Source organism: Strix aluco, chromosome 1, assembly GCF_031877795.1.
Source record: "Strix aluco isolate bStrAlu1 chromosome 1, bStrAlu1.hap1, whole genome shotgun sequence".
NCBI classification, from domain to species: domain Eukaryota; kingdom Metazoa; phylum Chordata; class Aves; order Strigiformes; family Strigidae; genus Strix; species Strix aluco.
Window position 1 is genome coordinate 136,333,367 of NC_133931.1, and position 25,242 is coordinate 136,358,608.

At 40.5% G+C, this 25,242-nt stretch overlaps 1 protein-coding gene across 2 annotated transcripts in view; it reads left to right on the forward strand.

The window, feature by feature from the left end:
• The first annotated feature begins 8 nt into the window (after positions 1-8).
• The window catches only part of BZW2 (basic leucine zipper and W2 domains 2), a 60,819-nt gene continuing 35,585 nt past the window's right edge, over positions 9-25,242 (forward strand). The window contains exons 1-2 of one of the 2 annotated variants that reach the window (XM_074836774.1): positions 9-138; positions 21,381-21,445. In XM_074836774.1, coding sequence (XP_074692875.1) covers positions 21,388-21,445 — 58 coding nt within the window. In that variant the 5' untranslated portion in view covers positions 9-138; positions 21,381-21,387. Of the gene's footprint in view, positions 139-19,928; positions 19,948-21,380; positions 21,446-25,242 lie in introns of those variants that run through there. The other variant, XM_074836765.1, reaches the window with a different exon arrangement.

Consider the following 25,242-nt stretch of genomic DNA (forward strand, 5'->3'; position numbering starts at 1 on the left):
GTGGGGCGGCCGGGCGGAGGGGGCGGCCGCAGAGGCGCCCGTGTGTCAATGTGTCTGTCCTTCACTCCTCCATTGTCTGCCGTCGCCGCCGCCGCCGCGCCTGCCCTTCCCTCCCCGGACCGCGCAACCACCCGACAGGTGCGGCCGCCGGGCGAGCGAGGGAGCGGGCGGGCGGACGGGCGGGCGGGCGCCCCTCACGGCCGGGCCGGGCCACGCCACGCCACGCCACGCCACCCCGCGGGAGAGCGCGGCCGCCGCCGGGCGGGAGCGGCGCCTCAAGCCCCGCGGCGGCGCTGCCCGGGCTGCGGCGGGGCAGCTCCGGGCGGGCGAGGGAGGGAGGCGCGGGGCCTGTGCGCGGCGGCCATGGCGGGTCCGGGCGTGCGCTGCGGCGTGCCTGACCGGGTGCCCACGGAAGGAGCGGAGCGCAGCGCCGCCGTGCGCGGGAGCGGGCGCCCCGGGCACCCCCGCCGCTGCGAGGGGCGAGGTGGCCGGGCGCCCTCGGCGGGCGCGGGGGAGCCCGCTGGAAGCCCCGAGGCCCCCGGGACGGGCGGGCTGGCACCTGTGGCAGGGCGGCCCCGGCGCCCGGCGGTCTTCCCTCTTGCCTTTTCGTGGCGTCGGCTTGCGGGGTGGTCTTTCCTAGGCAGGCAAAGCTGTTTATTCGGCTAAAGCGGCCGAATACAGCACTGGCTGTGTCACGGCATCGTGTCCCTAAAAGGAAGCGGACTTTGATGAATTGGGAAGGGAAATAACGCGTGTGGGGTGTTTAGAGCGGTGCCTTTTGTTAGCGCCCTTCTAAAATTAAACCGTCGGTGGAAAAATGATCTTTGTTACGGATCCAACTTTCCACTCCTCCGGTTGAAGCTCGGTAGGCAAAGGGATGATCGTGCAGATCCCCAGCCAGGGGCAGAGAGTGAGGTTTAATAGCGTGTGTTTGTACGAGAGAGAAAAGCAGAACCCTAGTACTTGGTGCTGACTTTTTACCCTCCTTTGTTCTACTCTTCAGTGTGTGATTTTTGTATCCTTTGTTTTAAGGAGCCAATTTTTTTCCCATAACTAATCTTTGAAGGCATAGCTTTATCAGCAAGCTGATTTTTTTTTTCTTAATACTCACAGATCATCTCATGGCTACTTATTGGAATCTCTCTCGAATGCTAATCTTGTTTCCAGTTTTCATATTTGTTAATTGCTTGACTGACTTTCAGAAATGGTGAAGTGCCGTTGTTTGCTTCCTGGTTTGTAGAAGAGCATGCTCTCTGAACCTAGTGTATCTTCATACCTGTTTGGGTACAAAAGCGAAGTATGATATGATTTTATTTTAACAAAACAGACAATTTCTGTATGTTTTCCTGATTTTAGAAATCACGGAAATACAGGGATGTACCACCATATAGTTTTACTTGAATCAACAAGTGTAAATAAGAGAGATTGCTTTGGACTTCAGATTATGACAGGTTGCCTTGACTTCTTTTTTGTGTGAAACCAAAAATGCCTTGAAGGGAATGCCCTTAAAACAGAAGTGCTTTTTATATTCTGGTCCAGAAAGATACCCTTGTGTAGTAAGTACTATCAGAGGTCTGTCACTGGCTCAACCGTGAAGGCTGAAATTGGGGTTTAAGTGGTCTTTTGTTGGTTCACTGCAGGGTGGGAACTTTACCCGCTGTGAACAAATTTTGTGATGTTGTAGTACGCTGATAATCTCTGTGGCAGTATTAAATAGCAAGAGCCTACAAGCTTCCTTTCATATTCCAAAAAAACCCTGTCAGGCATTCAGTGTACAAAAGTATGCATATTACATTCATTTTTTCTTAACGTGAGAATGTCAATGCTGTCACTGGACCCTAGTTCACAGAGTAAACAGGCAAACACAGTTTTTCCTTGGCAGCCTCACTGGAGCTCACTTGGTGACTTAAAGCTGCAGGAGTGCTCCATCTGTAAGGATAAGAAAATACTTTAAGACTAGTTAAAAATGTTTATTGCTCTTACCTATGGAAGGCTTCTGTATGACCTTCATCCCACAAATTTGCAGACATTTCACAATCTTCGGTTTATTGTTGCAAGACGATGATGAGGTAATGAGGTGGCGTTGCCTCCATCTTATGTATAGAATTTGAAACATGGAGGCAGCAAATGATTTTTTCAAGGTTGTGTAGGGAGTCTGTGTCAGGGCGCAGAACTGGAATCTGGAAATGTAGGTTCTGTACTTTTGTGTCTTGCCCCTTAAAGTATTTTCTTTTATCTGCTGTATCTGGTTGTTACACAATATATTAAGTTGTGGGTATTACTCTGTGGTAATTAATAATTTAAGTTGTGGGTGTTACAGAGGGAAAAGGACGTGTTAACCTCACTGTCTCAATATTGTTTAGATTTCAATTGCTAAGTATCCTATGAAACTTTCCTTATTTCCTCATCAGGTTATACATCTGATACTTTTGATTTGTGAAGCAGATACAAGTGGTAACATTTTTTCCCCTCTGCTTTGTTAGTTCTAGCCCGTGCGGTTCTGCTCTTGGGAATTTATGCTGGCTATTGTAATACATGTATAGGTGATCCTAAACACCTCATGTTTTCTGCAGCTGTCAAGAGCAAGGTCCATGCAAGAAAATAACAAGGATTTCTTTAATTAAGCATTAGTAATACAATATACAATACAATAAATGCCTTTTCTTGGGCTAAGATAGGGGAGAAGGGACTGCCTTATTCCTTGGAGAGTGTACCATGAAACTCTCAGTCTTTGGACATGGAAGAGCGGAAAAGGAGATGCTGAAATGGTTTCACTGGTTTCAAGCTGTTTTCTGTCAAATGACTAACCTTCGTTTGTATCTTAAAGGCTTGCTTGAATTATGACCATGTACTCTGCTGCTCTGCTAGTGGTAGCATGGGTCAAAGATCCTACAGCCTCTTTCTGTGCCAGGGCTTAGCATGATCAGAAACCTGGTCTGACCCGCTACATTTGATAAAATAACAGGTCAAACAAGTACTGATATTCCTATGATTTATTCTCCTAGCTCCCACCCCGCTGGTCAGAACTAAGGACTTCCCTTTGTATTGGATCACCTGCAGTGGTTTTTTTGAGTTTAGGTAAACTCTACATCTGCAGCATCTTGTGGTTGTGACTTCCACAGCTGCTTGAAGAAGGACCTCTTTTTGGTTTTGAGCTTGCTACTTCACGGTTTCGTTTGATTCCCCGCCCCCAGTTCCTGTTTTGGGAGAATGTGAAGAATTGTTCCCTGTTCACCCTTGACGTGCAGTCATACCTTGACAGACCTGTATTACCCTCTGCCACTGTCTTTTTGCCAAGCTGAATTCTTAAGTCTATTTAATCTTTCCTATATAAAAGCCATTTCATGTGGTTCTCAAGTGCGTTTTCATAAAATGGTTCTGTCTTCTGTATGGCCTGGGCTATGGGAAATCTCCTTCATGTGGAGTTGAGCCTTTCAGACAGACCTTTGCTGGGCTTTGGACCTCCTGTCTCCAATCCTGGCCAAACTGAGGAGCATCTAATGGGGTTATTATTCATTTAGATCAATGCAAGTTCAAGGGTTTTTTATTGCTAGAAACATCTGAGTTTTTCTGTCACAGATCCTAATTTGTGGATATGTTACTTTTCCACCCGTGGTTGATTTGCATTGTATAAGTCTTTGACTTCCTGAAGTATTTTTATTTTATCGTAAGTGGGGTTTTTTTAGGTTTCATCTGGTTTTGGATCTCAGGACAGCCACTGGATCTATGATATGATCTGTCAGCATTGCTAAGTCGTGTTTTGTACCAGAAGGTAGATTATAAAAAGACTGCAAAAGAATAACTGAAAGCAGCCAGGGACCGGCGAGCATGATAGATGTTTGACCACAATAGGTATGCCTTTGAACGATAAGGTATTCCTATTGCTGGGGTGCTCATCTGAGACATGCATAGAGATCTCCATCTGCTACCAATTCCCTGTGGGACCCTGCACTAAGTTAGGTTTTCTCTACACTCTGAAATTTAGGAGCAAATCCCAACACTTGACTCTAGCTGTATCCAAAGCCTGGCATGATGAGACCTGTGCTTGCTTCATCTTCTCTTGAAGCCTGACTTGAAGGCTTCTCAAGCATATGGGACAGAAGGACACCAAAGTATCCTCCAAAGGATTGTCTGACCCAGCAGGGGCCTGGGTTAGCAGAGTTCAGGTGAGCAGCATCCTCCAGCGGGAAATACAGGACAGCAGAGTGAAAGTACCAGTTTGGGACTTGAAGGTTCATATAACTGTGTGGTCCTCATTAGTCTGATTTAGCGTGAGTATTGGTTGTTTGCTCCTAGACCTGATCTGACTGAGCAGAGCCAGCTTTGGTGGTTTTGCACCCAGAATATAGTGAGTGTAGCAGCCATCTATAGAGGTTTCTTTAGAGAAAACTGCTCACAAGTTTATTTGTATAGGTTACAAAGTGCATTTTTGAGTATATGCTTCTATTTTTATGTATATATTTAACTGCTAATTGTACAAGGGCAACCCGCATAATCTTCCCACAGATAGTAAAGGTTAGCGGTGCAAAGGAGGAATTTTAAGGTGCTCAGTTACTGTGATGATGAGGGCAATGTGTGCGCCTTAGATAAATGTGCATTTGGGCTACCTGGTTAAAAGCTTCTTTAAAAAAAGAAATCAGCATTCCTTTCATAACAAAACCAGATATGTGTACTCCTTGCTCTATTTATATACTCAACATTGGATCTGTAATTTAAGAAAAAATTAAATTGCTCCTTTGCAGGTTGATTTCATATTATCTTAATTGTTTGTTCTAGATGGTCCTAGTATGAAAAACTTGCTCAGACAATACATCTTTCTTGCTTTTCATGAGAGACTTTAAGTCATTATAATTCTTTTTGATTAAGAGAAATCCAAGCTTTAAACAAATTGTTTCATGTGTATGAATTCCATGTAAGTAGGTACTTTAATTTTTCTGTAAGTGGAAATACAGGCATACAGGCAGCTTTTTGCTGATAAAGGACCGAGATGAGTTTAGTGACTGTGGAGCAATATGTGTCACAGCACCCTTGCAAGGCAAAGTTCTTTCCATTTAAGCTTTGTAAGTGGTGGAAATAACCCAATTGTGCATTAGCACAGCTTCTGTAAGAGTTGATTTGCAATGGCTTTTCAGACAGGTGTTGCTAAAATAAATTCAAAGCTTCAGAGATGTGAAGTAAATAAAGTTACATAAAGCTGCAAGGGAAATACATCTCCATGTAGAAGAACGCTGAAAAACTTTTCAGCACCAATAAATCCTGCACTACCTTTTGGGAATAGTGAGTGTGATACTGGGAAAAATAGAGATCCTGGGAGTGTCAGCAGCAGTTAGTGACAATTAAACCTTTTATCTGGTGAAAAATGGTGGAGGCAGTTGGGTTAAATATATCTAATTTGTGACTAATTTTTTTAACCTAAGACAAGTTTATTTAAACTCTGCTTACAGTCATCTGCAGATATATGTACCTGTTTGCAGGCTTAGGGTGACTGTTTAGGACAGAGGAATAAGATTGTGTTGAATGGATATGTGCTATTAAGTTCAGATTGCTTTAAGAGACATCATCTTTTACTCCTCAGCTTATTTTCTGTCCTCATTCCTCCTGTTTAGATTCAACAATTCTTGTGTCTGTGTTGCACATAGGGCAATAGGCCTATATCTGTCTCACTGCCGAGTCTACAGGTAAAGTAATTCCATTTGGATACTTCATGTGCAATAAACTTCACCTGTGAGCTGCCATGGTTGCCCATTAAACTATGGATTTGATTTCTGATATTGTTTCTTTTTCCAAATGATCTGTTGTCGATTAAATGAGTCCTCTCCTCAATTGCAGCTGTACTTGTTAATTTAAAATAGTAATTATCTGTTCAAAGATAACTAAAATACTCAGAGATCGGTCAGAGATAATGCTGGTGTATGAGAGGAAGATTGACAAATGGAAAAAATCCATTGCTTCTCCCTAGAGAGAAGTCTGTAGAGTGCAGTAATATTCTGCCATGCCTGAAAACCCTTTTGAACTTGCCACACTGTGCTTCTTAAATCCAGCTGTAGATTCTCTAAGAGAGTGCAAAAGTCAAAATAAAAGCTCTTCCAAAATAAAAAGCAAAATAGAGAGTCAGTCCAGTGACCAAAAAGATAGGTACAGTGGTGAAGTGGCCATATTTATGGCACCATAGCGCTCTTCAAGATTCTTATGTGCTGTAAAGCTGAGAGCAGAACGAAACACTTGAGTTTCAGAGTTTAACAACTTTGGTCTTCTGTGAAGTGTGGTTGTATAGTGCAAGCACAATAACGGGAAATCATCTATTTGTAACATATTGCTGGTAAACCTTTCGACTTGGTTCACAGTTTTGCAATGGAGTTGCATAGGTGCAAGTGACAGCTCATGTAGATCAGACTGCAAAACTAGGAGGTGCTTAGTTCCTAGGCAAAGGGAAAGTAGTTAAGAGGTAAGCTGGTCAGGAGTCAGTATGGAAGCTGAAACCTGGGTAATGGCTGATACTCATGGTAAGAGTCCTTTTTTTCCTGTTGTTGAGTCTTGTTCCCACCCCATCTTTACATATGCTTCTATTACTAAGTATGTTTTAAGAAAGAACTTCCTCACATATGCCGTATAAAAAAAAAATCTTTTGTCAAGTTATGTGTTTTGGTTTTTAAGCTCCCAGAAGTCAGGAAAATATTTCCAGGAAGTAAATCCATAGTAATTCCTACTGTAATAGGAATTTTGTCTATAAGAGCTGTTAGTTGCTTTTGAAATTAGAAATGTGGTTTTTCCTAGTACAGAAACTATAGAGTTTTCTGTAGGAATTTTAAAATTCATTGAGTACTTCATACATAGGCATGTTTTGGAGTCCTGTGTAAGAATTTGCTCTGCCAGATCAGAGTTATTTTTAGGTCAGATGGAGAAGTTTATTACAGAGATTCCTAGCAGTTACTGCAGACTCTCAGTAGCGGACAAAGATTATTGCTTTTAGTCAGTCTGTAAGAAGGATGGATTACCTCTGGTGAAAATTAGAATTGAGGACAGACAGGTCAGACAAGAAAAATGCTAGATGAAGTCTGGTACAGAGAGGTTGGTCAGGGACACAGGAAGGAAGCATCTCCTGTGATGTCTTGAATCCTAACGAGTTACACCCTTCTACAACTCCTTCAACTACTGCAGACAAAACAAATATGGATTTGGGGTTGTAGTTCATTGTAATAACCAGTTTAATGTGTTTTCCTTAAATGTGTTTTCTTTTCATGCAGAAAAAGAAGTCTAAACAGTTCAACAGTTTGTAATTTGCAAGCTTAAGTGATCCTTTCATTTTAGGTTTTGTTTCCATGAATGAAATCCTCAGCTTCTCTAGAAATGATTTTAAAAGGGAAAATTCATTCAGTGCATTCAAGTTACACGTTAGTCATTTTTCTATGATCAGGCACAGGGGTGAAATCTTACGAACGTGTTACTGAGCATTAACAGACATGGGACTTGTCATTTATTTTCACTACCACTTCATGTCTCAAGCGATATAAAATTAGAAAAATAAAGTATGTTATTTGTTTGAAATGCTTAAGGAGATGTCAACCCTTTAGAAAGAGGAGGAGATGGTGAGTTTCCTTTCAATCTACAACCTTCTCTGTATGTGCCAATATCGATATGAGTTTGGTTAGAGTCTTGTTGCTGGTTTTGTCCTGTGTCTCTGCACCTCTCTAAGGTTGCTCCTGAAGCCTGTGCTGTTAAGTCTCTTTTCTGTCTTAGGTCTGCTTTGACTATATTATCTTAATGCATGGTTTCCTGTGACCGAGGCCTGAAGATCCCCAAATCATCAGCCAGTGCTACAGAAGCCCAGTGTTGTGCTGTTGAATATTCTGTCCGATGTGTTTTTTTGTTCCCCTACGTTTTGTAGCAAAAAGAGGCCCCAGTCAGCATGTCCCCAGGGCTGCCTGAATCCTTGGCTCTGCCCTTGAGATTCATTGTCCTGTGCATCAGTCTCGGCTCCCTTCCCAGCACAGGGAAGCACCTGCTTCTCCTGTGCCCAAGTATGTGGACGAGGTCTTTTGCCAGGTTTTGAGTTTGGCTACCTTGTTTTGCAGAACTTTTAAAAGAATTTTCCCTGAGTTAGAGAAATGAAAACATACTCATAATTTACTTTTCCAAAGGAGCCAAGAGAAGGGCTTTGTATTTTCAATTGTTGCCTGTTAAAACATTTATTGGTGTGTGCTGGAAAGTGCCTTCTTCCCAATGTGCCATTAGTATGTCAATTTATTTGCATTGCTGTTGTACCTCCAAGATCCTTCGTTATAATAATGGACTGGTTGTTTTGTGACCTACACTCCTAAATCATCAAGGCTATCAGGTCTCTTCTGTGATGAAGTTGTGCGATTCTTGAACTTTCATCTGTAAGCAGTGGTCCACAGCTCCCTGAAGCCAAAGCATTTTATGGGTAGCCTGTTTGATGCTAGGGCTAGCTTAATGCTCACCCTGACTTTTTTTCTTGGGTATAGGAAGGCGTGATTCTTTCCTCATTTTCCTTTGTCTTGTCAGTTTAAACAGTTGTTGACCTTTTCAGTCTGACCTGTTAGGTATCAGCACTGCAAAAACAGTGTTATGGTATGAAGAGACAACACACAAAAATCTTTTGAAGCTGAGGGAGAACACTGTGTCAGTGATGGGGAAAAGGGCACTGTCTTCCTAGTGTAGACCAAGATGTTCCCCATTTATTCTTTTTCAACATCTTTGTTACTTGTTTTTTGTAATCCCTGTATAAATTACTTGGTTCCTGCTAATAACTAGGTTATTAGATTACTGAATAGCTACTTTAATCAGTGTTCTCAACAGTTGGTTAATAAAGGTTCATATCAACGTATTCTTAATCTGAAATACCAACTCTTGTTATTGCAGTGTGGTCAACAATAGAGGAAAATTTCCACCTATTGCAAAGGCCCTGATTGAGAGTCATGTTGAATATTTGCTTTCTTTTCTTTTAGATTTAAAAAAAAAATACATTTAGGTTGGCACTAATGCTACCTTTGCATTTTATCTTCTATTAGCAAAGAACATATGCTAGGTTTTCTAGTTCTTCAACTCTACAGAGCATATCAAACTAAGGCAAAGCAGAGCTCGAGGGAGAATGCAAATGCCTTGGTTTGCATGGGCTTTCACAGTCAGTTCATTGAGAGTTTGGCTGTATCCATGACTGAACAAATCTGTGTTTTGGGATTTAGCATCAGTTCACTTCTTAAAATTAGAAATAATTATTTATTTTTAAAAAAATTTTCCTCATTGGATGATAGATGCAGTTGCTGTTAACAGGTTTTTGGCTATTGAAGAGCTTCTGTTTCTTTTAAAAGGACAGAAGGTGTAGCACTGGAAGGTGTATGCCCCTTTTTCACTGAAAGTCAATGTATTTTGTAGAATCTTTTTCTACATCCACATTCAAGAGCTCTAGGTTTACTGGCATGTCTTTTTGAAGTCCTTGAGAAACGAGCCAAGCCTTTCATTGTGTTTTCTCAGTCCAGAAAAAAAAAAAAAAATCTTTATCTGTCTCATTAGTAAACCTTTCAAATTCTTCGTATCTTGCATTCTCATAGGAAGTGAGCTGTAGAAATCTAATGTAGCTTTTACTGGCATTCTTACTCTCTTGTATGTACACATGTATGCACACACCTACAGATACACATCCCGTGGAATCTTTATTAGGTTATCTGCAGAAGTAGATTGCTGATATTGGTCTTTCCAGTGCATGAACCATGATGCTGTAAACAAGAAAATAGATTTCCCTATCAATAGTGTCAAAGCTGACATTGATACAACCCAGACAACCGCAAAGCGGATGTATGCTGCTTCTACTGAAGGAAGCCAGGCTGGCTGGCATAGTGATGTTTTATGCCCATTTAAAAGGATATTAAACCTATTCCAGTTGGAAATCTTAACTCCTGCAGTAATGCTTGGCTTCAGAATCTGGGTTGGGTGTGGGTGGGTGGTTGTGGTGTGATGCTGAGCCTATTCTCTCAGCATATTTGTGGTATGCTGGATTTTGAAACTTCTCAGCCAACAATGGAAATTCTATGAATCATTTCAGAAAGATAAATAAGCAGGTCTACTGAATTAACTATAGAATGAATAATACACCATTAGTAATTGTCCTATTGTTGATTTTGGATGCATAATTAAACTCTTAACGCTGCCTGAGATGTTTTTAGGTGTCACTGAGATATAGACTTTCACACAGATTGCCAGTCTGCAGGTGTGAATTTCTGTTGTAGAAACTGCTGGAGGAAGTTTGATCTAGTTCAAATATCTAAAAAGTGCCTAAAACTGAAGCTGTGAAGCTGTTCACAAGAGACTCTCTAAGATCTCACCTAAAATAGGCAAGCAGAGTATTTTAGATAAGCTATTTTCTGGAAAAGTTTACGTTTCTCCATTGATGGTAGAAAGAAGCAAGAATCGCAGGGTCAGACTTAGGTGTCTGTTGTTAATTTTTAAAGTTAGGTCACATGCATCCCATTTTTGGGTTCTGACACTTGGTCTTTTGGACAAGAAAAGTGGATACAGGTTTTGGCTTACCTGATTACCTCCTAAAATGATCGACCGTTAAATAGGTAGTAGTCCTCACAACCAATAGGCATCAATTAAATTGTCATTTTTTGCATTGAACTGAGCTGACTGACAGCTGTCCGTGCTTCTATTTCCAGTTCATGGGCACGAAGTATTTCAGGAACTGCTGCAGTCTAAATGGTACTGCCTGCAGGTGGGATCTGCTGCCTCTCTGATGGAGTGGGGTAAAATAGTATATACCTGCTCTGGTCTACATCTGAGTGAAACAGATGTCTCTCACTCAATAACTTTTAGCTTTTTGTAATGTGATTATGCTGTTAGCACATGATGCTGATACTGGAAAATAGATACAGATTAGTGAAGCAACAGGCTAATTACTCTATTTTTTCTAGCTCGGGTGATTTATATTGCTGCTTTATTTGACTTCCTTTCATGGCAATGTTTCTTAATTCTGAGATTCTGGCCACCTGTGTACATAAATGTATTTTTGAGAACTGAGTTTTCATCTGATTGCAATTATGATCAAAATTGCTTATAAATATATCTTTGAGGAGCACAACTACAGAGATGCATTCATAGCATTCATAATAACCATTGCTTGCAATGCTTTATAGATAGACTATGAATTCTTTGGGTTCGTTTGATGGACTTCAAAGTCTCCTGAATCTGGATTACCAGCAAAGACATATTCTTGGTTTTAGGCATTTTCAGATAAGTGTTTCATTTAATGTCTTTCATGTTCAGATGCAGCATGGAAGAAGATTAAGAAAAAGGAAGCTGAACTGTTGAAATTGAGAGAAAACGTGGTGTTTTGAGCACTTCTGTGACTGTGTCCGTGCATGGTATATCAAAATAGAGGAAACTTTGCCATACATGATTGCTTAGCATTTGATCTTTTTGGTTACCAAACAGAGACTGATCTCCCAGTTTGTTCTGATGTGTGAATAGTGTCTGAGTCCAGTACTGTCTGACCAGCTTCTTAGATGTTCCACACACAGAGGATGTGATGTTTAGTATCTAATTTACTTATCTGAAGATAGTTGATGTTACATGGGATTTCTGATTTAGCAGAGTGATACAAAATATACTGAAAACACAGTACAAATGTAAGTTACACATAACAAAGTAAAGCAATTACAATACACAGTTCAATCACAATACCAATGTGATTTCTATTACCAGTCCCTACAGTATGCTCACCATCACGATGCTGAGCATCCCCAGGCACTGGGAAGAAATATGTGGGTTGAATCACAATATTCACAACACAGATTGGCTCAAGGCTTTTTGTTTTCATCACTGAAGACTAGTTGAATCTTTTCTCTCATCTTAAATGAAGCAACCTAAAGTCCTCCTACAAAATTAGTAATAGAACATGCTGACCCAGGTCAGTCCTCCTGGGTTTTTTGTTTACTTCCCCTCACCTGGCTTTACTGAAGTGCCACCCAGCTCTCAGTGCTGTTGTCATAGTAGTCCCAAGTGGAGTATGCTGTCATGGGTGAGTAATGCTTGTCTTGCGCATTTGTGGATTTAAGAGACAGCCTTTCTTGAAATAGAGTGAGGAGGAGCTACATATGGGATACACAATACCTGTAAGTTACCTGACTTGATACAAAAGCTTGACTTACTGGGAGAAATTTGCCTTTGGTTCAGAGTCTGGTTTCTGAAAGCAGCCTGTAGAGTTGGGTAGGTATAAAAAAAAGGGGGGCAGGAGGGAGGATATAGATATATGGAGTGCTACATTTCTTTCTTTCTTTCATGCTCTTGTCATACAGCAATTTTTGGCTTAGAAGGTTGTGCCAGCCTTGTGTTTAATAGCCCTTGATAGCCTCGTCTTTCATGAATTCCTCTAAGAGTTTTCAGGCTTCTGCACAGAGGTGAAGAAATGCCTTTCTGAAGTCAGGCTGAAAGTGCTGGTATGTGAGCTGCCAAGCTGTGGGTAGGATAGAAAGTGTGTGCCCCCTTGCTGCATGTTCAGTCTGTAGCTATTTTTCTGACTCACATGGGTTAATAGTTGATTGTGTAGGCACCCCACGCCATACACTGGTGTTTTTTTCAATGCCCAACTTGTGGATATGAATCAATATCTATTGCCATAGAATTATCTCAGCTTGACCTGAGAGGAATTGTATCCATCACTGCCTAGAAAATAACCATTTGCAGGTTAAAGCGATCCAAACGTTGACTACTTTTATCCCCCACTCCATGAATTTGTTCACCAAAACTAGTGCGTTCTGTCAAAATGTTCAACCTGCTCTGAGGAGGAGGAAGCAGCTGCAGGGGACATGGGACTGCTTTTGGGATGCAGAGTGATACAAATCAGTTATGGACTCCTTTTCTGTGCAAGTGAATGCTGCTAACGGCATAATCAGTGTTAGCTGGTATGTTTGGAATAGTCGACATGGTGCAAAGGGTTGTGCGTTTCCACTGCTGGCTCTTTGTACCATTGCATTTTAGTCAGAAATACCAGAATTCAGGTATCTGGAAGCTGATTCACTGTCCTGCAGGTAAAAAGCTACACGTTAACTCAGTGAACTCCTTTCCCTTGCACATGCTTTGAAGAAATAATTAGGGAGTTCTAAGTTAAAATTTACTTTACTGCTTACAGCAGTTGTCATTTTATTAAAGCCAAGGCCTTCAGCACTTGCAAGTGTGTAGGAGTTGCTGGCTATTAATACATCCCTCCTCCAATTACTGTATTTAGTTCCCGAAATAATAAACTGTTAGCAACTGGGAGGCATTACTTTCTGAAGAATGCACACTTTGTATTTATTGTTTTATTTTTAAGCTTAGCCCTTGTAATTTTGAAGACATTTGATGGGTTTTCAAATGCTGCAGCGCTGTATCCTGGAGACATTGGTGATCTCCTGTGCTTTTGCTGCTGCTCAGAGCTTTGAGACAGCAAGAAAAATGGAAGCGGCACATCTTCTGATTTTATTGTTGTGATATTTAATTTGTATGAGTAGGGTCAATACTAAAAACTTCCAGTGGGCTGATACATTAAAAAAAGAGAAGCAGGGTGGACTTGAGCAGAGGAGTGGTACTCTACATGAGAAAGCTGCTCTTCCTGCACTGGCCTTCATTACTGAGCTGTTCTTTAGTTGTCTTGTGTCTGATGGACTTCATTGCTAGAAATGAAGCCTTTCTGGTAATTTTTTTATATATTTTCTTCCTAATTATTTGCATTTAGTGGTTTATTGGAGACCTGGTTCAGGGGGACCCTATAAAGTAACTCCATTAATGATTTCTTCCAAGTGTGCTGTGGACAGTGTCTAGTACAACTCTCTCTGACATACATTTTTCCTTTAGCAACATCATCTCTTATGGTGATTGCTGAGAGAGACAGTATTGTCTTCTGCTTGTTTTCTAAGTTTGCCTGACCCTGATCTCTGCCGATCCTTTTTGCCCCCTTCTTTTTCTGAGAGGTTTTCCTGCTGGCAAGGCATGCAAGCTTGGAGTTGGATGACTAACCATCACCTTAAAATGAATGTTAATTGGGTATGAACTGATCTGTAGCAATACACTGTCTCCATTATCTCAGAGTACTCCAGTTAGGAGCACAGCAGCTTAAGAGATCTCTCAACAGTCTGAGAAAAGCTCCCACTAATACCTTGTCCTTGAAGAATTATATCTAATTCTTCCTCTTAGTTGCTGAAAGAAATCTTGTTACTGAAAGATAACTTTCTGTGTGTGTCAACCCAAGTGTATGATTTCATTTTCTTGACTTGTATTTTCACCTGTCAATGATTAAGAATTTTATTCTCTGGTCGTTTTTGTTTTTTTTTTTTTTTTTTCTACTGACTGTGCCATGATTCATGCATTTTTCATATGGTTGTGGATTATGAGACAGAGAAGTCCATTGCCTCGGTTCAATTGACAGTTCTCTTGACCTTATGAAGTGCATCTGGAGTGCTTTGGTTGTGGGAGGTTTCTGTCTTGTTTTTTACCTTGTTATTCAGCTGAGCTGCTTCTGTAGAAATTCTTGGTTATTGACCTAAGAAGCACCTGCTTTCCTGAAATACCTCTAGTGAGCTGGCTCTCTAATGCAGTGCATCATTGTATGTTAAATTGTGGCAGTCATTTTTTTTGGCTGTTTTTCAAGAAACATCTTCCTGTGTATCCCAGTTTAGCAGTTAGGTGATGAGATTTATGGTGCAAATTTTGGTGAGTTTGTCTTCTCGATTTTTTTTTTTTCTGTGCCTACTTATTTCTCAGCTGGATAACTACTCACAGGTTGCATGCACAACTCTTGGCTGGAGAATCTTGCATTTTTTATTTTTTCTTTAATGTGTGGTAAGTTTCATTCTCTTTTGGTATTTGTACTTGCTGCAGAATGAAACCAATTCCACTTGTTTCATCTCTGTTTTCTCCCCCACTAGGCATACTAACAAAGCACAACTCCTTTTATTAGAGTGCACACTTACTCTTTACTGTGAAAAAAACACTGTCCTGTGATTAAAAAAGCCCCACAAAAACCAAAAGATTAAGTGCCTTAAGAGCTTCTGGAAGGCTCTTTTGGGAAAGACAGGGCATTTGGTGTGTGTCGAAAACCTGCTATAACACTATCTTGAGATACTACACAATAGCCCTGGTGGCTAGGGCATGCTTCCAAGTATGAAATCAAAGGTTGGTATCTAGTTGCTTCATGTGCTGTAAGCAAAATTAATCCATAACAGAAGATGTATTTTTCAGCAATATACATGTGGATTAGCAGTATCCTTTTTTCATTAAATATTAAAACATGAGGTTGATTGTATTTACGCTGCATGTAGTTATGTGACTGTTTAGTCCCTGCATGTTGCCATTGCGGTCGTTGGTGCAATAAAATCAGTGAGGGGATTTTAATGTGGCGACAGCCTGGCTCTGGCTTTACTGTTTGTAATGTGTAGGACCTTTGGGATAAGGGTTTCATAAACATTGTAACTCTGCTGGTGGCCTCTGTGGGCAAAACAGCAAGATAAACCTTCTACCTGCCAGCACTGCCCTTCCTGCTGATTTGTACCATGGTTGAAGTTCCAGACCTCCAGGTTATTAGTCACTTGAAATAAAAAAAATATGTTTTAGGAACGGAGGGCAACAGTAGGAAAATGGTGATCAAATAGCATGAGTCAACCTGCATAAAGAAAACCCAACATGTCTTGCTGAGCGTAGGGGCTTGGTGTTGCTGGGTCCCCAGATGTGCAGTGAAGGAGAGAGGAAAGGTGGCTTCTTAGCGCTACTCTGGTCCTGTCCTCAGCACTTGGGACCCTGGGAAGTAGCAGATAAAGCTGCTTGTTTCCTTATTTTTCAACAGTATCAAAGTGAGCTTCATCAGGTGGAAGGTAGTGTTGCTGCTGCTCTTCATGTTGTGGGCTAGCCATCGTATTGCCTCGGATGTGCAACTAAAGTGCTTTTCCTTCATGCTGACCAAACCTGGGAAATGTCAGCAGCTGAGGTGGATTTCATAGCCTTACGAGGGTGTGAAAACTGTGTTAAAGCAGAAAATGCTTTACAGCTGTCGTGGCAGTGAATGCTGTAGCACCTGTTGTGCTACAGTAGCTCTCTGCACCCAGGTGTTGGGAAGTGCCTGTGGAAAAGGAGGAGCTGCGAGAGTCCCTGCAGGGACTCAGTGTCTGGGTGGACAGTGGAAAGTGGGAAGCGTGATGAGGATTTGGCGAGAACCAGCGGCTGCATTGCATCCGCTCTGTCGTCCCCTTACGTTGCTCTGTTCCTCTGTACTGGTAATGATTTATGAGTTTTCCACCTACAGATTTTGTTAGCTCGTAAGCTAGCTGCCTGCTGCCTTCCCAGGGAGCGGAGACAGCTGCTGACTGTGTGCTGTCGTGTTTCCTCTCCATCAGAAGTGCAAGGACAGCTCTTCTTCCATGGTGCTCAAGTTCAGGAATTTGCTTTTAACCTAACTCCTTGGCTTGCTGCTGAAAGAAGAGGAAAACCCTCCTAAGCCAGGAACTGTAACAGTGAGAGGATGAAAATGCCTAGTAACTTGCTGGATGAAGAAGATCCAGTAAAGCCTTTTAACATCCTGGATATTCCACTTCTTGGGGGCGGAAAAAAGATTGACTTTATGTGGGTTGGGGTTTTTCCTTCATAGAAACTCTCCCCATCTATGCTTTTATTTTATTTGACTTTGTGATAAGTGCTCCTGTCTTGCATGATGTCTGAGCAAGGGAAGGAGATGGAAATAATTCCTGCCAAGCATCTGTTCCTGTGAAAGCTGGTGGTGCTGTGTTGGTGGTGCTCTGGCAGCTCTCTCCAGCACCCTTGTCAATCAAACACCATCGGTGCAGTTGCATTGATGAAGCGACAGCATGCCATGGAGCAGTGCCACTGGAGCCCACCAGTCGGCTGCCCAAAGGGTTGCCACCTGCCCCCGTGGGCTCCCTTGCTGTTCTTAGTGCCCTGCGTACATAGAGCCATAGAATCTTGGTAGGGAGTTTTATTAAACGGTTGTTCTTTTTTTGATGTCGTCTGGCATTGATTTCCCTTGCTCTGTAACTAGGGCAGTGGAGTTTTGCTGCTGTGAAGCAACTGTTCTTGAATTCATCGTGAGCATGTTAATGTTTGAAGAATCTCAGATGATTCTGAGCTTTCTGTTAGAAGAAGTGTAAAATGATGCTTAGAAAAATAGTATTGGTTTGGATAAACATTTTCATTTTTTTTTTTTTTTTTCAATTTGGGCAATATGTTTCCAAGAAAAAAATGTTTCCAGTATTTTAGCTTGGCAGAAACTTCAGCCTTATCAAGGCTTTAAATAATTTAGGAATTAATCATCATAAGAATTTCTCTGTGGTATGGCTAAAAGACTGCATTTTTCTAAATTGCAAAGCAAGTTCAAATTTGCTGAGGCTCTGAAGTAACTTTTACTTAATCTCTTCCTGGTTTTATAAATTAATTTTATTAATTAATGCTGGCTTTATTAATGAAATGTTATAATTTTTATTAATTGTGTGAGAAGGATTGGTTGATTATAGAAACTGCTATATCATATATGTCTAGATATCTACAAGTGTAGATGTCCCTCAGTGTTATTTAACTATTTAGGGTCTTTAGCACGTAAATGAGAAGCAGCTGTAGAGAAAGCTGAACTTGTGGACTTCAAGCAGTTTCAGGGAATGTACCAACTCAACTTACGTATTTTTTTAAGTATCAATCTGTCTTGTAGAAGCCTGTTAACAAGAGTGGGAGTGGAACTTGGGAAACTGTTTTACGTCATGCATTTTTTTTATTTGGCTGATGAATTTTTAGCTGCAAATTAGTTAGCAGCAGCCTTAGACATTTTGTGGTTTGTATGGAAAATTATCCCATTCTGGGGTGTGGTGCCTGGTTCTATACTGCTCTCTTGACATCTTCTGCTTGAGTCAGCCCAGCCCAGCTTCTGACTTACCTGCTTATAAAAAGTGTTTGGCTATGAAGTTTGAACCTCTACAACAAGTTTTCTGGATCCTAAAGGGAGAATCAAGAGTAAAGCATCTATTGCTGAGCCTGTCCCATCTTCTGTAGAGGAGTGGTCTGTGAAAGGAGTGTGCTAAAGAGCTATCATTTCTGCATCTCTTGCTCTCTTTCCTGCTGGCAGTTCCTATGAATCCTGGAGGATGTTGGGCTGAAAGATAGAAGTTTGACTGGTGGTTTGGATTTTCTTTTTGAGGCTATTCCTTCCTACCCATACCCATCGTTAAGATCTTTACTCTTCTGAAACCATTATGACTTCTCTAGCTGGCATTTCAAAATTTGCCTTTGGCTTTGATCTACCCAGATCCTGTACCTTTCAAAATGGAGAATATATGTAATAGTTCAAGGTCTTTCATGATCTCAAGGCTTTATAGCTGCATGACACCTGAGAGGCAGGCTGCACTGCCATGCAATCAAATGTGCTGTGTGAGCTTATATGCTGCCATCCTGAGTCTACAACCTTCAGCCATCACTTTTGTGCTGTTGTCGGTGTGTTCTTGATTAAAAAAAAAAAAAAAGAAAAAGAAAAAAAAAGAAAACAAAACAAAAAAACCCCAAAAAACACGTTTTTGCATTACATTCACTTTTGTAAATTTTAAACTATTGTCCAGGCACCTGTTGTGGTGGCATCAGCACTTTAAAATCTCATCTGCAGTAGCTGGTGTCATTTGCAGTATAGATACATCCTGGGCTGTCATATAGATCACTGGGTTGGTTTTGTTCTGGCTCATGCTGCAGTTTCTTGATGAAAGTGCCTGTGGTCTCCCTGGGCCAGTGCTTGAGGGAGTGCCTTATAAAGCCTGACCCTGACTCAAGCATAGAGTGCAGTATATTTAAAGCTAAATATAGAAGAAGGCAGATCCTGTGTTCCTAGTAATTAACTATTCAACAGTCTCTTCTGTTGCACTGAACCTCTAGTCATTAAACCTGCCACAAGTGGTGAGTCTAACTGCTTTTAAAAAAGTCTTCTTCCCAGCTGTCTTAAAGGGCGTATTTTGTATTCACATGGAACAATTTTAATATCTGGTAGTCAAGCTTCAGGTGCATGCAACTCTTTTTGCAGTTTAAAAAGACAGTGCATCAAAGGAAAGGAGAAATCTAGTGCTAGAAACTTAGCATATGCATTTATATCTTTTAGAGCAACTGGGAAACCGTAGCAGTACAGCTCCGTTGAAGGTCAGGTGTCATTCATTTTATTGCCCCCAAGGCCTCTGTGTGGTCATTAGGGAAGTGGGCTGTGTCAATCCTGGCCCGATGGCATGTTTGTGCTCTGAAAGAGCTGTGACAGGAGGATTAACTCTTATCTGCTGTGTGGCTTGCTTGACGCTTTCTTTCCAAACCTCATGGGCTCCTCTCGATGTCAGTTGAAATGAACATTTTTAGACCCAGAACAAGGCATAAGGTATAGGGGCCAAGCATAAAACCAGTCAAAAATACCTGGGCAAATATTATATATTATAGATCAGTCTCTTACAGGTAACTTGAAGGTCAGAAAGACAAACCAGATAAATAAGTCAAATCTAGCTGGTCACTGGCTAGAGGCTGGGCTGGTGCTTATCCCTCTTGACTGCTAGATTATCTGCTTAATTAACTTGTAAAGCACCTCCTGTTCCTCTGCCACTAAGACAGCTAGTGGGAAAAAAAGACTTTTGAGCTCTGCTGTGAAGGGAGGCTTGGATCCTACAGCGCTTTAGAAGATCCTGTGATATCATGGTTTGCCATTTTTATCTCTTTGCAGATAGGCAAATCGCTTTTCCAGAAGGCTGTTTAGTGTTGCAGTTGTTTCAAAATGCTCCTTGGTCTTAAAACCATAGCTGTAAATCTCAGTGATGAATGTGAGCCTCTTGGTGTAACTACTTCTTGCATCTTTGTATTTTTTGTGACCTGCAGGAAGCAAAACCAGTCTTGACTCTGAACTTTTCTGGCTATTTCCAGTGCATGGCAGGCAGTTTTTGACTGTGGGTAAGTGGTAGACCTAGACTAGAAAGCAGTGGTTTAACAAGTTAGATGTTTAAAATGCTGCAGAAGTGGCCAACTAGTGATGCCACTGAGGTAAACTTGTGAATGGGAACATATTGTATAGCTGGAGCATTGTTAACAGAGTTATGGAGCATTGTTAACAGAGTTATTAAATGAACTTTCAGGGGTTGAGAGAGCATTACTTGGATAGTAATGTGTGATTGATGGTACCTTTCTAGCCATGGAGCTTGAGTTTCTCGTTCTTCATGGTAGGAAGAGTTGGCAAATGTGTACTTTAAGACCTGCAGAGTCCACAATTAAGAAATACAAATAATACAGATTTTTGTAAAACTAAAGTTATTAGAAGAACATATCCAAGGGACGAAGCTTCTTTTATGGTAAGGCTTAATTCTGGACAAGCAAATCATATGTAACAGTGACCTAATGACCTGCAGGGTGTGAAATAAATGGCCTGTAAGTCTCAGTGCTGGCACTTGCTGTTGGCAGGACAGGGGGATGACCCATGACGATTGCCACGTGCTGCCAAGCTTCCTTGTATTTGGTGCTGCTTGCTTTCAGCTGTCGGTTTAGCTGCTCATTGCGCAAGCTGCATCTCGTGTGATTAAACTAATTATATCTGAAGCTGAAAAATAGTTTTTGCTTTAGATGAAATGGCATTAATATATGATCGCTTCCCAGATTTTTTAAAATTGCATGTGGAGATTTGCTGCAAAGGTCTGAAGTAATATAAGCCAAATATTTTTGCTGTTGTTATTATATGATGTGCCATGTAGGGTCATTAACTATGTATTTATATACAAAGTTGATGGGGGGAGGGATTTGGTTAGCTTTTATTATTTTTACAACACCTACATGTTTTTTAGGAACTAAAAGTTATTAAGATAAATGTTTCTTCCAAGCATCACTATAAGTGGGATTTGATGGTTAAAACATCTTTGTGGTTAGACTGCAGTCATGTCTTCAGCAGGACAGTGTGTAGCCCTGGGAGTCCATCTGCCTGGTGAACATGCCGGAGGGTGAGACCCACCAGGATAGTTCCCTGTCCTGTGCCTGAGCAGCTTCTGTGCCCCTGAGCATCCCTGTGAGCTGTGTGGGCAGCGCTGCTGTACCCCTGCCCCAGCCGTAAGGGCGGAGGCTCTGTCACCTTCCTGCTTGGGTTTGAACTTTCAGGGTTTTTTATAAGGATGCTAAGAGCCAGATTTTGAGAGAAGGACATTTCATCAAAATTATTCTTGGATTGTAGTGCTCTTCATCTTTAAGATAATGTGAATTATTCTTTCAGTATACATCACAAATTTTATTTCCGTTTCACATGTCGGGATTTTACTACACTGAATGTTTATTTTGCCTTTAGGTTAAACTGTTGTCTGTAAATGCTGTAGTAAAAATGTATTTTTCTCTTTTTTTTATTCCAGAAATTTTATGAATAAGAATCAGAAGCCGGTGCTAACAGGCCAGCGGTTCAAAACTAGGAAGAGGGGTAGGTTATGTTACATTTTTTACTTTATTTTCCTCTTTGTTAAAGTGACTAGAAACAGAGCAGGTGGAATAACTGAAAGTTCAGCAGTATTATGTTTTTTTCTCCCCTTCTCTTCAGCCATGTTAAGAGTGAAGGTGTTGTTTTTAACTAAGCTCTATGAATTTTATTATTTTCATTATATATCTTAGGGCTTTCTGTAAAATTGGGTTTATTAGCTATTAAGTCTCAGTTAAAGAACTAGATTCTAACTGAGTTTATAGTATATTTACATATGAGGAATAAAACTTACTAGGTGTTTGTTTCAGGTGTTTCTTAAAATGTCCTTTTCAACTGAGAAAGTAAAATATGGGCTTTTATTTAAAAGTTATGTAAACAAAATTATCTGGCTCTTTTGGTTTTGATTTTTTTTTTCTTATTTCTTTTACTCAAATCAATGCCATCTCTATAGATGAACCTTTCACATCTAAAAAGGAATTCTCTCACCTTCCTTCTCCATGACATGGTCAGGTCATCTCATTGGCCCTGCTTTCTGTAACAATAGAGGTCAGAAAGCTCCTTTTTCACGAATATTTATTTCTGCTGTGTTAGTGTAGTTTGGTTTTTTTATTGTTAAAATAAAACAATTACCCTTGCGTAAATCCCATTTTACTCATTGTGATGCTGTTTTTCTGTAAACTTGACCAACACTCTCTTTTATGTGCAATATGTCATCAATTTTTGAAGAAATCTAAGAGGTGCTAATTATACTGATCATCCAGGTATTCTGTACAGCGAGTGTTGTCCTAGCACACTTGCTCATACTATACTCAGAGTTCATTTGTCATGGTTTAGGTGTCTGAGATGAATGCCCAACACTTTGAGTCAGAGGGCAAAAATACTTGTGATGATTTTTTCAGGAAAAAAGTCTGGTTTGTGAAAAGACTTAGATTTTTTGCTGTTGCAATAGCAGATTATTATAGCACACACAGGTGGGATTCCTGTCTGTCATGTAATAGACTTTATCCGTCTTGATTTTCCTGTTTCTGATTAAAAGCTAACACCTGGTCTTAACATATTGTGACAGAAAATGTACATAAGAGCATTTTCTCAGTGTGGATGAAAAAACACAAAGTTTGTAACATTTCTCAGAAAATTGGAAATTCTATCACGAGTCTGAAGAGCTGAGTGTCTTAAGATCTAAGATGATCACGAAGCTTGGATGAGAACTGCAAGATAGTTTGTTTTCAGTCATGTTAAAAGGCAGTGCCAGATTTCTTGTCTTTCCTCCCTTGCACACATCACTTCCTTGGTTTGACTGGTGTGGTTTCTTAAATGGAAAGTGTCTTTTCTATGATGCACATACAACATTTGTAGGTATAACTAATTTTAAAAAGAAACCTATATTGTTTGCAATTAAATGTCATGGTGCTCCAGTAATTAGTGGGATTAACTTTCTATCAGCATGGTCCAGAACATTATGCAGTAGGAGCTGTATACTGCATTAACTACCAACAGCGTAGACGTAGCTAGAGGAGTGGAATTAACAATCCCTGAAGAAATACCTCTATCACATCAACCAGTAAAAGCAATCAGATATACATAGTGCTGGATCAATTCAATGTATTATTCTGTCTAGTTCAGTCAGTTATGGTACATACGTTATTTGATAAAATTGTCTTAGAAAACATTCTCTCTCTCATAAAGACTTAGTTTTCAGTCCATGTTTTGCACTGTATTTGGCATAATGTGTCCTAATACAGATTTGGTCTTTGACTCCCATTTAATACAAGTAATAATTAGAATAAATAAAGAGATTTTATTTGTAATTCTGTGCCTATCTCTTGAATTTCTGGTACAGTGATTGGAAGTGGCACTAGATAACTCGTTGACTACATGGAAGAAGGAAAAGACTTGGGGGGGGTCTGGAAGATTGGAGGGGTGGGGTTTTTTTGCTCTTTTGAGAGATTACAAAAATAGGATAGGGGATATTAAATGGCTTTAATATAGAAATTTTAACATGCAAACACTTCTTTATGTGCTTAAAGCAAAGCATCTCTTCTTCAAATATGGTGCAATCCTGATTGCCTTAATATTTGAGGATCCTGCTTAGAAAATTGTGGATACCTGTTTTCTTTCTAGAGGCAGAGGGCTTGAGGAAGAGAAATGGCTTCCTAGCATATTTGTTGCCTTCTGTTTATATGTACTTTTTGTATCATAGCAGTGTCACAGACTGTTATGTCTTGGACTTAGACTACAAGATGCTATTGGGTTTTTTTATGCCGATTTTCAGTATATCAGGGAGTCGTGAAATTTCACCCAGGTAGGACAGAGTGCAGTGGCTGTGGTTTGACCATGGCATTGGAGACTCTTCTGTTGTGTGTAACAGGCAAACAGGTAATGGGATCTGAAATGTCCAAATGCTGGGGGGAGTCAGCTGGTTGAGAGATGACTGCTTGTTCTTACCGGTTGATTTGTGGCCCATGATACTCTTTTTTTTTTTTCCCTTTCTCAGCTCCTAGGAGCACTGCCATCTGAGGAGACAACGATGTGTGACATGGCGCTCAGGCATCTAATAAAAATAATTGTCCATTTGAACTCTTATCACTGGTCAGCTAGCAGCAACTACTCTCTGAATGCGAACAATTTCTGAGCTTTCAGAGAGCAAAAAAAGGAAAAGATTATATTTTTTGTCTTTAAAGCTTGAAGGTGTGCTTAGCATCTAAAATATTTTTGAGAGAAGACTATGAAGGAGGAGCTTGTAAATCCCACTCCTTCCAAGTCTATTAGTTGACCTAATGAAAAGTATAAACCTTGCCTCCAGTATATATAGTGGCAGGCATTAAAATCACTTTTAAAAGATTTGAAGGAAGAAAAATGATGTTGTAAGTGGAAGAACCTTCCAAGGGGAGGAGGCATCTTACAGTTCCATATCAAGTTTTTAGCAATCTGGGCAAAAAAAATAGTTTGGTTAGTTCTTAGTATATTCTCTGTACCTGTTGAATATTGCTTTTTTGGTGAGGGTCAGCAGTAGTTAGCATCTGGCCAGTATTTGTGCTTATGTGCAGATACGTGGGATGTGGATTGTATTGACTGCATGCGTGCAAATTGATGTCTTTATGTGTTCTGAAATGGAAGAGGAAGAAATAGTATGAGTAGCAAAAATGCCGGTAGGTAGTAAGGAAAATTTATGCATCCAGACAGATGACAAATACCTACAGGACAAAAAGCTTCCCAAAGCATTAACAGGAAGAAACAGTGCGTATTGTTTCAAGTAAGCTGGCAAGCAATACCCGAGACCCAAGTTTGTTCCCATGTTGTAGATAACAGAGTTACTATTGGCTAAAAACCTGGTGCAAAAAAGTAAATAGCAGCATAAAAAGAAGCTAAGCGAAATGATGCATATTACTTTCTTTCAGGAAGAAAATTACCTAGTAAAGTCAGCATTAACACCTCTACGTTAACATGAAGTCAGAAGAGGGCCAAACAGGGCATCTCATTTTTATTCCACAGAAATACAGTTGTGGGCCTTCTGTTGAGGAGTTAAGATTAATTCTTAAGGAGGGGGGTATAAATGTACTGTGTGATTTCCTTGGAAGCAAAAGAAAGGAAACAAGGATCTGGGAACGTGATGAAAATGAAAAGCTGTGTATAGCACTGCCGTGTTGGATATTGTGTACATCCCATCTGCAAGCTACACCTGCCTCTGCTAGCCCATGATTGAAACTGTGCTTGTTTAGTAATTGTGTACTTGACAGCTCAACATACTGTCACGACTTCTTGATGATGGCTTCTTACTCAGCCTGTTGTACTACATCAGC